General features: G+C 36.0%; 1 protein-coding gene across 2 annotated transcripts; it reads left to right on the forward strand.

Annotated features, from left to right (window-relative positions):
* The first annotated feature begins 587 nt into the window (after positions 1-587).
* Positions 588-16,470, forward strand: CISD1 (CDGSH iron sulfur domain 1). Of its 2 annotated transcripts, XM_032423817.1 has the most exons (4): positions 588-823; positions 6,641-6,735; positions 7,651-7,856; positions 16,155-16,470. In XM_032423817.1, exons 2-4 carry the CDS (start codon positions 6,696-6,698, stop codon positions 16,242-16,244), a joined length of 336 nt encoding a protein of 111 aa, XP_032279708.1. In that variant the 5' UTR covers positions 588-823; positions 6,641-6,695; the 3' UTR covers positions 16,245-16,470. The 2 variants fall into 2 exon arrangements, with proteins under 2 accessions (XP_032279708.1, XP_032279709.1); XM_032423818.1 differs by lacking the exon at positions 6,641-6,735 and having other exon boundaries at positions 597-823.
* Positions 16,471-17,366: the final 896 nt, after the last annotated feature.

The raw sequence follows: 17,366 nt of genomic DNA on the forward strand, positions 1-17,366 counted from the left end.
CACCCTTTGAGTTAATTCTAACCCCCCTCCCCAAATTCGGGCCCCTAAACCGCTTTTATAAAATATTTTGTAACTGACACTAATTTCAGACTGTAGAAGATAGAGAATAATCTTAGTATCTTTTTTGAGTACATTTTTTGAAGAAATGAGCCGTTTGTTTCTCTCTCCTACTCAGCCCTTAGCGCAGGTTCCAGGGTCCTCAGTAGATAACTGGCTCAAAAGCAGAAGAAAGTGACGTACACCGAGGGCGAGGTGAGGTTCTGAAATAGGACTCCACAATTAATACCTGTGTGTCTGCCACTGGCATTTTATATGAAAACTGGACGTGGCCTTGCAGGTGCCGAACTGAACAAGAAAACTGTAGATAAAATCTTAGATACCTGATTATGTCAAGTGTTATACCAGCACCTGTCATTTGCCCTGTGAAGCCCGCACACCTGGAAAAGACTTAAATCTGGCCTGGAATCTCTATTCTCAAAGCCCTGCCCCAGGCTCCAGGACTCCGCCCCTTACGACTGCGCACACTCAGTTGCTACCTTTCTAGGTCTCTTCCTCCTCCCCACTTTTCCGGCTGTCAAAATCCCGACTCAAGACTTCTTTAGACTGGGACGCAGCTCCGCGCATGCTCAGCATTAACTAGGGTGGCAATACACACGTGCTTACGGCCAGCCGCGGCGCCTGCGCCGTAGCGGCCTGGAGTCGGTACGCGTAGACGTTTCTCGCACCTTGACTCCGGCCCTCCGCAAGAGCCTCTTTGTGCTTAGTGTCCTGTGCACACGCCTTGCAAGCGACGGCGCCATGAGTCTGACTTCCAGCGTACGAGGTGAAGTGGGGCCTGGGAGCGGGTGAGGTTGGAGGCCTGCGCACCGGTTGCAGCTTCCTCTGCTCCTCTCTGGGCTGTTAGCTACCGCTGCCCTGCGAACCCGCCAGTCCTGTAACCTTGAGATGTAGAAGGGCAAGCGCAGGGCTGGCCTGCGGGCTCCCTGGGCCAAACGGGGAAGGGGGGCGATGTCCGTATGGGTTGGTGATCTCTCCAGGCATAAGTGGCATGGGGGCTATGGAGGCATTCACCCAAGTCTGGATCACGTTTTCCTTAACCAGCCATGACCTAAAACCTAATGATTCCGTCGCTAGCTTTTTTTCTTGTTCTCCCCTGAGGCACCTCTGTGTTAAGTCACAGAGCTTGGAAAAGAGGAAAGGTTTTAAAAAAAAAGAACTGCTCCGCCTTCTCAAGTTTAAATCACCGTGGAGACAGACCATCAATTTCCTGCAACTCTGAAGCAGTGCGTGACTAATCACATCTCAGTTTTGCACATTTTTTTTAAAGGAACGAACCCAATCCGAGATCTTCAGTTTTCCCAGGTTTTTTTTTTGTTTTTTTTTTGGGGGGGGTTTTTTGTTTTGTTTTTAATCCCTCTGGCATCTGGAACTCCGTGGCAGTGGTCCAGGAGAGAGGATAGAAAACGGAGCTCTTTGAGCTCTCCGCTTTCTCAGCCTTGCTTCCTTTGCGCTAGTCTGGCGTTTGGAAACAGGTCCAATTAAAATTAAGAGATTTTCTAGAATTCGATTAATGTAGAGCTTCACATTATAACAGTTCTTGGTGGTGGTATAACTGTTAATATAATACTGTGCACCAGCTACGTGACACATGCGATCTCTCTGCCCAGGTATAAAACGCCACACCTCCTGGTTTGGTTACCTGTAACAGTAGTTAAGTAAAAGTAAAGAGATTGTCCAGAAGTTAATTAAAAAGAGCCCTGTTGATTCATTTAGTAAATACTGAGCAACTAGAGTGCCAGGTTCTGTAAAAGCTTCCTGTTAACATGAGACCTAATTTTGTAATCCATTCTTTAAATTGGAGAATTCCACGTCTGTTGCCAAAAGTTACCTGGCAGAGTTGGGGGGGGATAACCCATGACTTTTTTAGTTACTAATGAAGTATATAGGAGGTGATTATTTATAAAACTTATTTCAAAGGTTGCTCATCTTGAGAGTCCTTTAAATAGAGGTACCTTGGGGCACTTAAAATACAGAGCGATTTTTGTTTCAGTTTTTTAAAAAACCCAAACCTGTATTTTCTCAGGAATAAGACTGTTGTGTAAAATCAGATACTCATATGACTTGAGCCACTGATAATTTTATAGAAAGACAGTTTGCACTTTTGTGATATGGGCTGAAAGATTCCAACACGTGTTCTTAAAATGTGGAGTCATTTTGTGTGTTTTGAACCTAGGGTTTAGTGCCCATTGAAATGTGAAGTAGGTGAACCCTGGGACTTCTTAGCATTACCTGCTGGCTAATCTTTCTTGCAATCAAGATAAGTTTGTGTGTGTGTGTGTTTTTGTTTTTGTTTTAATCTAACCATAGGGGAGTCCAAAGGTGACTTCCCCATTAGCTTGCTGTTTTCTAAGGGATAGGAAATTGCTTGGTGAAGAGGGTTATCAGCTTAAACTTGAAGTACTCAACTTTGTTATGAGAAGTAACTACTTTTTATTTCACCTAAAAGTGTAAAGGTTGTTATGAGGACTATGGGAAAAGGTCCAAAACCCTTGTAAATCTCTTCATCCAGCACCTTCTTACTTTCTTCTTCAAACATTGTAGTGTGGCTGGGAAGGGACAGATAATGTATTGAGAATCCACCTTGTAATGTTTAGACCTCAAATTGTTCTCAATTTTTAAACCACACTAAAAAATCTATATTTTTGATTTTTGAATTTGGGGAAGATGAATTGAGATGTCTCTTCTCAACTAAGTAGATTAATAATTATAAAGGGCTTAAAATAGTATGCACTTTGTAAGTATATGTTAAATAAAAAATAAAAGGGTATGTCTATACATGCAGAATTCTTGTTTATATTCAGAAGAAGAATAATGGGTTGTGGGTTATAAATAAAATTAATGGGGATCAGGCCAGGACATGAATCTGGGAGAGGCAATGAAGATAAATGATTGGAATCCAGAGACCCTATTCAGTGAGATGGTTCTTGATACCCTTTGGGTGGGTGATACCAACCTTTTTTTTTTTCCCTTATTGAGGTATAATCAACATACTTATGCCGAACTTATTTTTATTTAATTCTAGTTTATTATAATTTCTAACATTAAACATCTTTCACTATTATGGAGTCCCCCATCTTTAGTGACCCCTCCTCATACCCAGTATATGACTTTTAGGAAGTTTACTATATGTCTTGCTCCTTGATACCTCCAAAACTCATTGAATCTGCTCCTTTAGATTATAAACAATAAGTAAATATTGGGGGGCATTAGGGATTATAGATGAAACAGGATTGGCAGTGAGTTGATCCTTGTTGGAGCTGAGTGAGGGTAAATGGGAGTTCATTATAGTAATCCCTGTATATGTCTGAAGTGTTCCATACTAAAGTTTTATTTTTTTAAGATTTTATTTATTTAGTTGTCAGAGAGCGCGAGCACACAAGCAGGGGGAGCGGCAGGCAGAGGGAGAAGCAGGCTCCCCGCTGAGCAAGGAACCTGATGCAGGGCTCCATCCCAGGACCTGAGCTGAAGGCAGATACTTAACTCACTGAGTGACCCAGGCATTCCTAAAATTTTTTTTTTTAATCTGAAGAAATGTTTTAAGTCCCACACTTGTTACAGTAGATTAAGATGAGGCCAAAGATAAGTCATTTGGTATAAGAGCAATGTGATGGTAAAATGGACAGATGGAGTTGCAAATTCAAATTAGTAATCTGTTATTTCTTTATACTCAGCTAACATTGAACACTACCTGTATGCCAGGCCTTTTTTTTTTTTTTTAAGATTTTATTTATTTATTTGACAGAGAGAGAGCAAGAGAGGGAACACAAGCAGGGGGAGTGGGAGAGGGAGAAGCAGGCTTCCCGCGGAGCAGGGAGCCCGCTGCGGGCTCGATCCCAGGGCCCTGGGATCATGACCTGAGCCAAAGACAGACGCTTAATGACTGAGCCACCCAGGCGCCCCTGTATGCCAGGCCTTAAGAAAAAAACATTACCAGACACAGCCTGCCAATCTGGGCGAACGACCTAAGGGAGGGAAAGATTTAAACATAGCTCCCCTCCCCCTCTCCTGAGAAGAAAAGAACATTCTGATTCTGTGGCAGTTGATCCTGGGCAGGAGAGGACCGTTTTAGACAGAAAAGGGACTAAAGGAACAGAAACGGTGAGATTTCTGTCTAAGTTGAAACAAAATAATTCCCACAGTAGAGAAAAGCTGAGGAATGGGTTATAAACAAGAGATTGTTTTCAATCTCTGAATAATTCTGAGAGAAAACCAGTATTATGTTATACAAACCAATATTATACAATAGTAGACCAAGGGAAGAGTAAGAATGGGAAGGATTATTTAGAAATGTATTTTCTGTATTTTCTTTATATTGGTTTATTCATTGTATTTGTATAGATAGAAAGCACTGTTAAGCAAGATTGGGCAGGGTGGGGTTTCATCTAACTGTAAGAATACTGTGCCTTGAGAAATGTCTATAGAGAAGGGAAGTGAGGATAAAACCGTAAGAGTCAGAAGTAGTGCTCAGGGTTTTTCTGGACCCCAGTTATGAAAGAGTGTCTGAAAGGTGCCAACTGAAATGTCTTTAAAAATGGGTTTTGGTAAAGTCTCTTTTTGCCTCTGAGATTGTGTTTATTCTTAATAGAATATATCCACTGTCAAGAACTAAATAGTTACTTAGGTTTTATTGTTTTTGTTTATTGTCTTGGGTTTTCAATTCTTTCTCTATTCTAATTGTTGACTTTTCAATCCATCATCATTCTTGCCTATCTCTACACAGTTTCCTTTTCCTTCTTTTCCCTAGAGTTGCCAGTGGCATCCACAGCTTTTTGCCAGAAAAAAACTGATTCAGGCTGCAATAATGAAATGATAAAACAGCAACATATTTCTTATTCTGGGAACTTTTACATTTGTGTCTAATGAGATTAGGGAATTAGGTTTTGGGAAGAGGAGAAAGTGGAAATTCTAAAGAATTTGTCTAGCTCTGTGATTCTAAAAAAACCCATTGGAGCACATGCGAAGCCATTTTCCCAGCACACATATGGTCCTATGACATTTATATAGGGTCATAAGTGACCTTTGTTAGGGGGTAGGGTAACAGTGCATGTTTTGATTCCCCATGGGGCAGCTACTTTTCAGTAGTATCCAGAGTCAGTTCCCATTTCTTTCATTTGCTTTTGCCTCTTTTGTGTGTCAGTTATTCTGTCATTTATTCCGCTGTCAAAAATTCCAGGGAGGTAAAGGTTTAAAAAAAAAAAAAAGTCACCATATGGATTCAGTGGCTAATATGAGAAAAGAGAATAGAAGACTGTTTTGATGACTAAGAAAGATTCTTTTGGCTTATCATGAGTTTCAGGTAGGATTCCCATTTTATGTTGAGACAAATTAATCTTAACCAATTTTAGTAGTTATTTGGGTTTCGGGCCTTTTTGATATAAGTAGGCACTATTAAAGCAAATCTGCTAGAGATTACTTCATAATTCACCTAAAAAGTAGGATGTAACTAAGATTAACAGTTTCTATTGTGTTAATTTATTCTTTTGGGATATTTCGTCATTTTAAGTTTATACTAAAGATAATATTTAGCAAACATAATTGAACATATACTATGCAAAGCAATATTAGCCCATTTTGTGATAGGTACATTAGCTATTCAGAGTGGCTTTCCATTAGCTTAGAAGCGGATTGCTATAGCTCCTGACACAGAGAGTCCTTTCTCAAGGGAGTTCCATGGTAAATAATACATCAAAAAGGAATATCATGAACCCAGCTAGAAATCAGAGCAAAGTTTCAGCCCTACTTGGAATTGCTACAGGATAATATCATGAAGCTGCACTAAAATTCAAGACAAATCTACACAAAATGTGAAGTTAAAAACATTCTTCAATGAGTCCAAAGGTTTGAAGATGTCAAATAACTTATTAACTTGTCTCAGTCATGCAGCACCTGGGAAGGACATAATGTTAATGTTTATTTTAGAGGATTTTAGCAAGGAGGAATGGAAATATTGTGGGAAGGAAAATAAACTGTTTTGTAGAGAAAAATACTGTGGTTGAAAATAGAATCCAAGGAATGAGTTAAAAGAGAAGACCCAAGATAAAAGGAACTAAGTGTGAGAATGATTGTTCCTTCCCATTATAGTTGTGTAAGAATGACCTCCAATTTAATATAGGGCACTATTAGGAAGGGTGATTAATCACATTAGTGCAATAAGAAATTTGGCTCAAGGGGCGCCTGGGTGGCTCAGTTGGTTAAGCGACTGCCTTCGGCTCAGGTCATGATCCTGGAGTTGTGGGATTGAGTCCAGCATCAGGCTCCCTGCTCAGCAGGGAGTCTGCTTCTCCCTCCGACCCTCCCCCCTCTCTCGTGCTCTCTCTCTCATTCTCTCTCTCTCAAATAAATAAATAAAATCTTAAAAAAAAAAAAAGAAATTTGACTCAATAGTGCAAATAAGCCATACAGTTAATTATTCAATATATGTTTTTATTTGTCCTTGGATTGTATTTTTTGTACTTATCTCTCTAGGGCTTTATTTGATAGTCTGGGAACTTATTTCAAACACTGTGAAGATCTGACTGAGGAAGTGCTGGGAAGCAGTCCAGTGTGTTTATCCTGACCCCTGTTCAACTTCTTCCTGCAGTTCACTCCATGCTGGGAATAGACAACTCTCCTCTGAGGCTGAGGCTAACCAGACTATGCAGAACTTTCTTCTCTCCAACATTCTGTGGAACTGGGGTAGTTAAGTGCTTGGGTTTCTAAGGACTCCTTGAAAAGCTACATGAAAAGAATAAATAGATGGTCTGTTAGTCAAGCAAATAATTGAGTAGAAAAATGTCATTAAATTTAAAATGAAGTTTGTAGGGAATTCAAATCATCATCCACTGGTGGATAATGGAAATTTAGAATTTATTGAGAATATAACTGTAATTATATTCATGTTTTCTATGAAATAAGAAATTAATACATTCTGATTTTTATTCTAATGAGAAAGCACTTTGAAATTTAAAAAACAAAAACAAAAACTTTTGGATGACTTTGAAGCCCAGAATCCTGCTGGATATATTTCTTTGAGTGTTTAGTATTAAGGGTGGCTTTGTTTTATTTGTCCTTTTTTTGTTTTTTTCTTCGGATACCAATTCTCTTTGTGGTTATGCACTTTAAAATCACTAAAGGACCTACTATTTAAATGAACTCTGATGAGTCAGTTTGTTTACATAATCACCTCCTGATTTTTTGGGTGGGGGTAGTCTTTATAATCTGAATTTTTTTATGTATCGGATTTTTTTTTAAACAATAGGTATCAGCAGGCTTACATGTTCTTTTAAATCTATTTATGAACACTTTAAGAATTATTAAACATTGTTTTTCCTTCTCCATCTATAAAATAATTTTTAAGTTTTCCTCTATCTCAATTTAGCTATCATCATTCAGTAGAAAATACGCAATTGCCTCAGTAAACGCTGGGGAAAGTCTTAACAAGAATTGTTACACCATTGTGTTGTGATTATTTTGTTAACAGTAAAAACTTTTGACTATTGGAATGCTTAACTCAAAAACTGGATTTCCTGAACATTAATGTTAGTAAAAATACACATTATTAGTGTATATTTTGGTTTTGATGATTATTCCTGTTTTCCTTCCCTGCTCTAGTTGAATGGATTGCAGCAGTTACTATTGCTGCTGGGACAGCTGCAGTTGGTTATCTAGCTTACAAAAGATTTTATGTTAAAGATCATCGCAACAAATCTATGGTAAACCTTCACATCCAGAAAGACAACCCCAAGATAGTACATGCTTATGACATGGAGGATTTGGGAGATAAAGCTGTGTACTGCCGTTGTTGGAGGTCCAAAAAGGTGAGGAAAACAAGTCTTTTATGTTAATGCCATCTTTAATGTAACAGTTCTTTTTAAACTGTTCTATCAAACATGTATCACCAGATATTATTAGGATATCTCTTCTTCTTCCTTTTTTTTTTTTTTTTTAAGTAATTTCTGTGTCCAACATGGGGCTTAAACTCACAACCCTGAGCTCAAGAGTCACATGCTCCACTGACTGAGCCAGCCAGGCTCCCCTTTTCTTTCTTTCCTTTTTAATGCATCCTGTTCTTCTCTGTTTTACATGTACTCTCCAGGATTATATTTCCTAAAATGTGTACCTACTATGCAGTAAAATTCCATTATTTCCTTATTGAGTTCAGGTGAATGTAACTATATTCTTGACCAAGAAGAGAAAAAAATCCCTTTATTCTTAGGGTTTCCTCCCCAAGTGGATCTTTGCCTCCACTATCCCAGGAAAGAGAGTGTGCAGCCTAAAACACAAAGAGGAACAGAAAGGGTAGATTCTTTTCTTGAACTTTCAAGCTCCTGGATTCTAGGACAAGTTTTAGAAAATTCAGGAGAAACTTGGAAAACTACCCTTGAAAATTTCTTATCTGGTAAATATATTGACCCTGTATCTAAGCTTTCTTTAAGCTATAGCTCCTATAGTTAAATACCTAACAGGATTTTTTAAATCTTCTTTTGTGATAATTACATTTCATCAAGTTCCATTTGGAACTCTCATCTGTGATACCTGCAGCTTTTAGACAGTGATGACAGCTAGTGACCTAAAGATGGTAAATCTTTCCTAAGGTCATCTTGAAAAGCTTCATACATTGAATGTGATGTATTGTGAGGAATATGGTGAGTGTACCGCCACCATTAGCATTTAAATAAGATGGATTTCACTAAAGATGACACTATAACACATAAGAAAATAGACAATAAAAATGATTTATCTGTTTCTGAAAGCACATGTCAGGCACCACCTCTTCCCACAGTGGAAAGCCATTGTCACAAATCACGCATCACAAATAAGGAAGAAGTCACATACTAGGTACTGGAAAGTGTATTCTAACTCTCTCCCCCGATACAATCTGAAACTGCTTGATGAACATACGGAATGGGAATCAAAATAATAGTCAGTTGTACCTTAAAAAGAACACTGTTCATTTGGTATGTGGGATTATTTGTAAGTACTAGTGAGGTTGCTAGAAAATAATCCTAAATAATATTCTGTAGACCAGACCTGGTTTGTTTTTTAAGAATTATGCCCATGATAAGTTTTATTCTCCTGTTGCTCACCAAAATATGCAAAATAATACCTTTAGAAATTCAAGAATTTCTAAGTCAGTGTAGTAGTTCTTTAGTCAATAATCATTTAATGTCTATATATGCATGAAAAAAGTTAAATAGTAAAACAGCAGGTATAGATGTGTACAGTAGACTTAGTACAGGTGCTTTAAATAAAAGAAAGAGCTTACACTGTGGGCTAGAATTTTCTGGGAAAGCATAGTGATATACATGGGAGTTAAATTGCCCCTGGAAAGTTTGGTGGTATTTGAATAAACTAGCAGTTTTGGGGGACTCTTTCTTAAAATCTGTAGGAAAGAACTCAATGTGAGCAAAGGTGGTGGGATCAATGAAGAATCTAGTCTGGTTATTGCATTTCCATCCCCCCCAGGAATAAGTCCAAATTGAGGAGACTCTTCAGTACCTGTTTGAGGAGTTTGTGCCTCCAGACATGGGGAGCTTCTTGTCAGGAATTTCCAGATAAAGTTATGATACTTATACCAGAGTGACAGCTCTAGGAATGGAGAAAAATGGACAGATACAGGAGACATTTTGAGGGAAGGATAAGCCAAATGCACTGACTGATTTGTAAGGGAGATTGGTGGAGAAAAACGGAAACTCATTAAAGTCTCTACACCTATAGTATTAGAAGAGATGGTGCTGCCAACAGAAATAGGACTTCCAAGAAGAAAAGCTGATTTTCTAGAACGGTGACAAGGAATTTAATTCCAAAGTGAATTTTGAGGTGACATTTGAATGGAAATGTCCAGCAGATAATCTGAAATGTGGGTCTAAGGCTGAGACATCAGGATTGGAGATAGAAATCAGCAAAACTGATGAGTCAAACATAAGAATACAACAGATCCTTGATGCAGATAAAAATCAAGGGCTAAGTATGAAATCTTAGGGAATTTTTTGCATTTTGGAAAGAAGAATAAGAGCCAAAAAGATGAAATGGACCAGAGTTAGAAGAAAACTAAGAATATCATGGCTTCACAGTGGAAAGGAGAAAGTTTCAAAGATTTGGCTGTGAACATTGGCTTGTGCAAAGATGGCTAGGTGAATATTATAGTATGAGTTGCATTAAACAGTTAGGCAATTAACCTTTTGGTGTCATTTCAACAGAATAATTAGAATAGAAGCTGTGTCTAAGTGGGTTAAAGAGTGAATTACTAATAAAGAAATGCTAGAAGTCTTAGTATATGTCAAAACTTCAGTAAATGTGACAGTGAATGGAAAGGAAAAGAAAGATGACTGCTTGAGTGAACTCTAAAGCATAGATTTGGGGTCAAGTAAAGGGTATTTGCTTTGGTTGGTTTTTCCCAGAGGGTAAAGAAAGGGTCAATAAAGCAAATAGGAACTTATAAGGACTAAGATCTTAAATACTTCAGGAAGAATCATAAATGGACACAAGCTAGTGGTTTAAACGGTTTATTAGACTTTATAATTCAACAAAACATTCTGGGATTATTTTTTCATCACACAGTTTAGAGTTTCCAGATGGTTAAACTAGAGATGGTCATTTCCCATAGGTAGACTTTAAGGAGAGGAATGCCAGACCAGTCATTTTATTTCCCATTTTCTCTTTTTTTAAGCTTATCTTTTATGCTGTTAGTGATCCTCTTTGCATCTAGGATTTGTCAGTTCTGAATTTTCACTGAATCTTGGGAACTTTTTATTCCCACATGAATCAATTAAGAGTTCACTTTGAATATTATTCTTGTTAATGGATGTTCTTATTCTTCAGATAGCTTTGGAAACTCCCCACATTCCTGAGGTACCTAAGGTTATCACAGAGGTGCCAACTCACACATTTACCTGCCAGTGCACAGAAGACTTGTAATTAATACCTTTGGCTCTATTGAGTTCATAGTCAATAATTTTTTTCCTCATATAAACCAGTTGTGTTTATAATATAACAAAATGAAAACACCTTTCTACTTATCTCAAAAAAGTTACATGTGATAGAAAGTTTAATTCTGTTCTAATTCATTCTTAAGTTACAATCACTAGTAGCCCATTGTGTGGGTCTAACATTTTTGAGTGGTTTTCCCAGGCCTAATGAATCATCTCTTAGCAGTGTGCAGAAATTACTTTTTTAAATATGCCTCATTTGTCTCCCCCTCCTCCCCCCAGGATTGATATGCCCTCTGCTGTTTCAGAAACAGGCCTATTTCATAGTATTTCACAAAAGGGCTATCCATATGTGACAGGAGAAAGAAAGGAGGCAATAGAGAAGTGACTGCAGGGAAAAATACTATTTGAGACAGCGCTGTCTTGAAAGAGGTGGAAGGAAATGAGAGTGGGAGCACAAATGTGAAACTCAGGAAGGAAGGGAGAGCCTTATTTTCGAAATAAGAAAGTGAGAGAACTTTGATTTCAGAGGAAAGAGTATGCAACATAGTCTTTCTTGCCAGATTGCCACCCTACCCCCACTCCCCTGAGTTGTATTTTGGCCATCTAGGAGGCAGGAGAGAGTTTGAACAAGGACAGTAGAAGGATGCACACAGACTAAGAAATAAGAATAGAGGAAAAGCGTGCTAATTACTGTCAGGAGCTCAACTGAAGTTGAATGCAACTGAACATACTATGTAGAATCATTTTGTTTCATTTACAACTTCAGGATTTGAATTGGGTTTTTTGTTAGTGGTGTGCTTGTTTCTGTTTTAGGGTGTGTGTGTGTGTGTGTGTGTGTGTTACAGAAGTCTCCATCCTATTAATGGTTTGGAGGTGGGTGCCTGGAGTCCATCTCTTCATAGAAACAAAATTCTGTATGTTGGTTACATAGCTTGTCCAATCCACATAAGGAGAGTCTTGTAAAATCCTAATTTCTCTTAATATATTTTACTTCTATCTTACATTTTTTTTTTTTTAAGATTTTATTTATTTATTTGACAAAGAGAGACACAGCCAGGGAGGGAACACAAGCAGGGGGAGTGGGAGAGGGAGAAGCAGGCTTTCTGCCAAGCAGGGAGCCTGATGCGGGGCCTGATCCCAGGATTCCGGGATCATGACCCGAGCCGAAGGCAGACGCTCCACGACTGAGCCACCCAGGCGCCCCTCTATCTTACATTTTACTAAAGCAAGTACCTAAGAATGGAATAAAATGTCATATCTTCTCAGGTAATGTCAGATCTTACTGCTTTTCTTTCTCAACCAAAGCAAGACTTTCTCAGAGCAGTTTATGATAGTGAGTCAAAATGGCCCCATGCAACTTCCTTGGGAAATAGAATCCAAACTCATTAAAAATACAAAGTTTAGAGAAGGAAGATAATTTTTTTTAAATTGTTGTAGATACAGGAGATAAGAAGGAGCATTTATTTATTTTTATCTTGAAATACCCAAAAAACAGAAACATCATTAACTTGAGATTAGAGCCATTAAAAAGAAACAAATCTTGTGTATTTTATGAAGACCAATGATGTTCCTATCTTTCCAAATGAAAAGCAAGAATCTCTAGGGTTGTTTTTTTTTCAATCCTAATCATTTATTAAGCCTCTTCTCTAAACCCTCTCTTCTCTAATTTTAAAAATATGTGGGATTTCTAGTTTACTAATTGGGTTAACAAACATGATATTTTCTGGACATACAGGAAATTCAGCCAATTCAGTTTGCAAGCTTTTATCCAGAATTTGTTAATAACAAACACTGGCATGTTAGAACAGATTTTAAAATCACTTAAAAGCTAAACTTTTTTCCATCAGTTATTTGATCCTTTAGGTTTTACTTTTAAATATTGATAACTATATGAATTAAATTAAATATACCCTTTGTGGGTTTTTTTTGTAATTTCAGCTCTTTGCTTGACAATTTAACAAATTTCAAAATCTTCAATGAAAGAGGGTAATTTTTGTTTTTGACATATAATTGCATTATTAATACAAAGACTACTTCCTAGATTACATTTGAAAGTATACACACATTTTCTTTCCCTTGCATAGAAAAGTTGAAAAATTGAACAAGACACTTCCTGAAAAACATAAGTATTATTTATGTTTTTGAATTTTAATGCCAAGTAATTGACATTCATTCATTTATATTATATTGAGAATCATGAATTAATTTCAATAAATATATCCCATGAATATGTACAGTGTAGTCTTAAGAAATTGCTAATCCAATCCAAATAGAAATAACTCATCTCGGTCCTTGTTGAAAAAAAAAAGTTTTGTTTTTTCATTAACTTAAAGTGAGAACTCTAATGAATAAATATAATGAGAATACCTAATCTTCACATGAAGTTTGGGAGAGGATTCTGCCTTAAGTCAGTAATTCCTGGGATTAATAAAATACTATTAAAAGATATCTGTGTGCCTGAACAAAATGATTTTTAATGCTTCGTTTACATTTTAAAGTCATAAAAGCTTTACATATTATGAAAACATGAAAATTTATTAAACAAATAGGATCTACTATTCGCTGCTTTTTAAAGAAATATTTTTTCTTTTAAAACAGGAACCAGGCAAATTTCTGTTTTTAGGCAGACCTAGATTATCATATAAAAAGTATATTCTCATTTTAGATGTATGGCTTTCTTAATCTTTTTATAAGATGTTCTTTGTATATTTCTCTATAGATTTCTCTTCTTCTCTTGATTCTATAGAGGGAAATAATTTTTAAAAATGTATTATTTTTCTAGTATTTTTAAAATGAGATTTAAGAAGAAAAGTTAAACATGCTATTTCAGTAAGTTATTTAAAGCTTTTTAATTTATAAATATTTCACATTTTAGAAATACATTTTATAACCTATATCTTAAAACTGTACAGTAACATGTTTTGTGTCTGCTATTTCTAAAAAATGTGGAGTCTTTTGCAATGTAAATTTGTATTCTCACTGTAAAATCATCTGTTTGTTTATTAAACATATGTCACCTTGATATGCTGTTCTTTGATATGGGGTACATTTTATTTTGATTTTTGTGGATTGTTATAGCCTCTTTCTTATCCATGCCAAGAAAAAACTGAAAGCTTAGGTTGATGTTTTTGTTGTAAGAACTTGTTTTTAACATGAATATACTGTGTACCATATCTTATTGACAAAAAAAAAAAAAAAAAAAAGAAAGAAAGCTTTATATACATTGCATTGACATTGCCATCTACCCCAAGGTAGAATTTTTACTTTGAAATATTAGATATGCTGGTACCTTGACTTTTTCTGTAATTTTTAACTAATTTACTGTATCTTGGAATTATATACAAATAGTAAAATTAAAATTAAGTTTCTTTAACATCAACCAAGTATTATTTTAATCTTAGACACTTCTAATGTCATAGTTTAAAGATTTATACCCTTATTGCCTATTTTCAGGTATCTAAAATTATATTGCCTTCACTGTGAGTAATGAAGCAATTTTAATCTTAAGGCTAAGATTCCTGTTACTTTACCCTTCTAAATAGGCCTCTTCAATGCAATAGTGTACCTTATACCAAACAGTGACTCTAGATTCTAGAGTGTTAGGTACATTTCAGACATCAAGAATAAAATGAAGATGCTATCATCGTTTGACGTGAAATAGAAAATAAAAGTTATAAATATAGAAAGAAAGAAAGAAAAAAAATAACTAGTAATTGGACCTTGTAAATGTAAAATCCTGAGGACACAAGTAAAACATTGTAGAATTCCTATCTTTATCATTTAACAGTAGGAAGGCTATACTTGCAAAAACCATTGATAATATATAGAATAAGTAGTTAGGTATGAAAATATACCTAATTATGATAACTATAAAACATATAAGGCAGAAATAATGTTTTCAGAGTATGCATGAGACCTGAAGATGAGAATTCCAAGAGAAATTTAAAAATTCTCGTTTATCTGGAAGAATAAATAGGTAAAGTTTAATAAAGGTAGGTAGAGAATAAATAGGAAAAGTCTAACAAGAATAATGTGACAGAAACCTAGCTCTACCAAATATTGAAGCATATTTTAAACCTTGTTATTATCTCAGCAGAGTAGGTTGATGAATATGATAATGTAAAACCTGTAAATAGGCATTTTTATAGGTAGAACTTTATAAAATTAGGAATAAAGGTATAACAATTTAGAAAAGTGTCACAGTTCAGTCAGCCTGGTAAATTTTGAGTTAAAATAGCATTTTTTAATAGCAGGACTTCTTTTAAATAATAATGTATGCTACAAATCAAGAGAATTATGTGATATGTTTTTATTTTTTTTATTTTTTTAAAGATTTTATTTATTTATTTGAGAGAGAGAGAATGAGAGACAGAGAGCATGAGAGGGAGGAGGGTCAGAGGGAGAAGCAGACTCCCTGCCGAGCAGGGAGCCCGATGCGGGACTCGATCCCGGGACTCCAGGATCATGACCTGAGCTGAAGGCAGTCGCTTAACCAACTGAGCCACCCAGGCGCCCTGTGATATGTTTTTAAAACATAATGAAACCAAATCAGAACATCTTAGGACTTCTTTGGAGCACACTGTGACAAGCACTGTTAGAAATTTACTTCTGTCACTTCTTCTACCACTGAACCCAAAATGTCAGTTATATTTAAAATGTGAAATCATGGAAAGTAATAAATATTTACCACATCCCTAGGAGAAAGATGTCTCCATGAAGAATATTAAAAAGGGAAATACTGGCATGCTTGTATGAAACGAATATAAAAAATTAGCAGAATAAAAAGGTTTGGGAAAAATTGCTACAAAGCTGATCAACAAAGGGATAATACACAAATTGATTTTAAACAAATGGACTAAGGCTCTAAATGGACATAGATCACTAGAAGGGAAATGTAACTGTAACTAGCATATAAACATGGAAAAGATATTCAGCATCCACAATCAAATATCACCAATGGAAATGCATTTAATCATTGTGTATTATCCACAAGTTGATTTCTTCCTTCTACTTGCTGTTTATACTTCAAATATGCTCTTTAAGAACACCTATATAAGGTAGTCTAAGAAAATCTTTTTATTAAGAGTTATCATGTGTGTTATATATGTAAATTAAGCATCACCCCCACTCTGCCAGGCTAATACTGATTTTGCAGTTAGACATTGACATTCTCTCTTTTCCTAGTTCCCATTCTGTGATGGATCTCACACAAAACACAATGAAGAGACTGGAGACAACGTGGGACCTCTGATCATTAAGAGAAAGGAAACTTAGACAGTTTTGATACTGCAAACCAACTTGTCATGATGTTATCTGATTGTTTAATTAGAATGACTACGACTTCTGTCTAATTCACCTCCCCTGGGTTCTAGATGTGGTGTATTGGAAACTGCGGCTTTCATACTCACGGCATTTGCCTTACTTGTTGAACCATCGTGGTGCACATTTGTTTAAACAAAAAAAGGAAAAAGTAAAAACCAACTTCATGGCCTGTGGGTTATTTTGGTCTTGTAAGGATCCGTTTCTTTACATTTAAAATAATTATATTAAGATATAGTTGTATGTTAAAGTTAACATTAAATTATTCTCAAAATCCTGTATATGCAGGTTGTACTTATAAGTTTCAAAGAAAATTATCACCTTTTAATATTACTTAGTTAACCTAGAAAGTAAATTGGGTGTGATCAAGCTATATTAATCTCTTAATATAGGAAAAACCTGTGATGACCTTGATTCTCTTCTTGACCTAGGTGATGACGCTGAGAAAATATAGCTTCTATGTTTTCATAGTTTTCAATCAAAATGAACTTGGAATGTTATTCTGCTTAATTATAAGTGGGCCAGGTCTAAAATAAAAGGGCACAGTAGCTTCTTTATTCATTTTCATGGATATTTAATTGACCCATTAAAGGAACCAACACTGGAAATTTGGATCAAAGTGATATTAAAGTAGTCATGAAGAAAGTCTTAAAATGGTAATGTTCCAGAATTCTATTCCAAGAAGTGGCAAGCACTTGAAGCGGGAACACTGAAGGAATTGGAGCACATGATGTCAAGCCTCTTGAACAGAAAGCCGTACATCCATGACAGGAATAGTAGTCACAAAGCTAGATGAAAGGCACAGGAGGATTTTATTTCCCACCCTTGATAATCAGGCACATGGCTATTTCTATTAAAGAAACTATTTGAGGGAGAAAAATAATTACATTCTCTTAAATTGTATGATCTTAAAAGCAAAAATTTGAAGACAAGTTTTTGTTTATATAATCTTCGAAGACTCAGAAACATTGCATTCATTCCTGATTCAGAAAAAAAAGAAAATGTAATGAATCGTGGATCACTACATCAAAAACTAATGATGTATTGTATGGTGACTAACATAACATAATAAAATAA

The sequence above is a fragment of the Phoca vitulina genome, unplaced genomic scaffold (genome assembly GCF_004348235.1).
Source record: "Phoca vitulina isolate PV1807 unplaced genomic scaffold, GSC_HSeal_1.0 scaffold29, whole genome shotgun sequence".
Classification (NCBI taxonomy): Eukaryota; Metazoa; Chordata; class Mammalia; order Carnivora; family Phocidae; genus Phoca; species Phoca vitulina.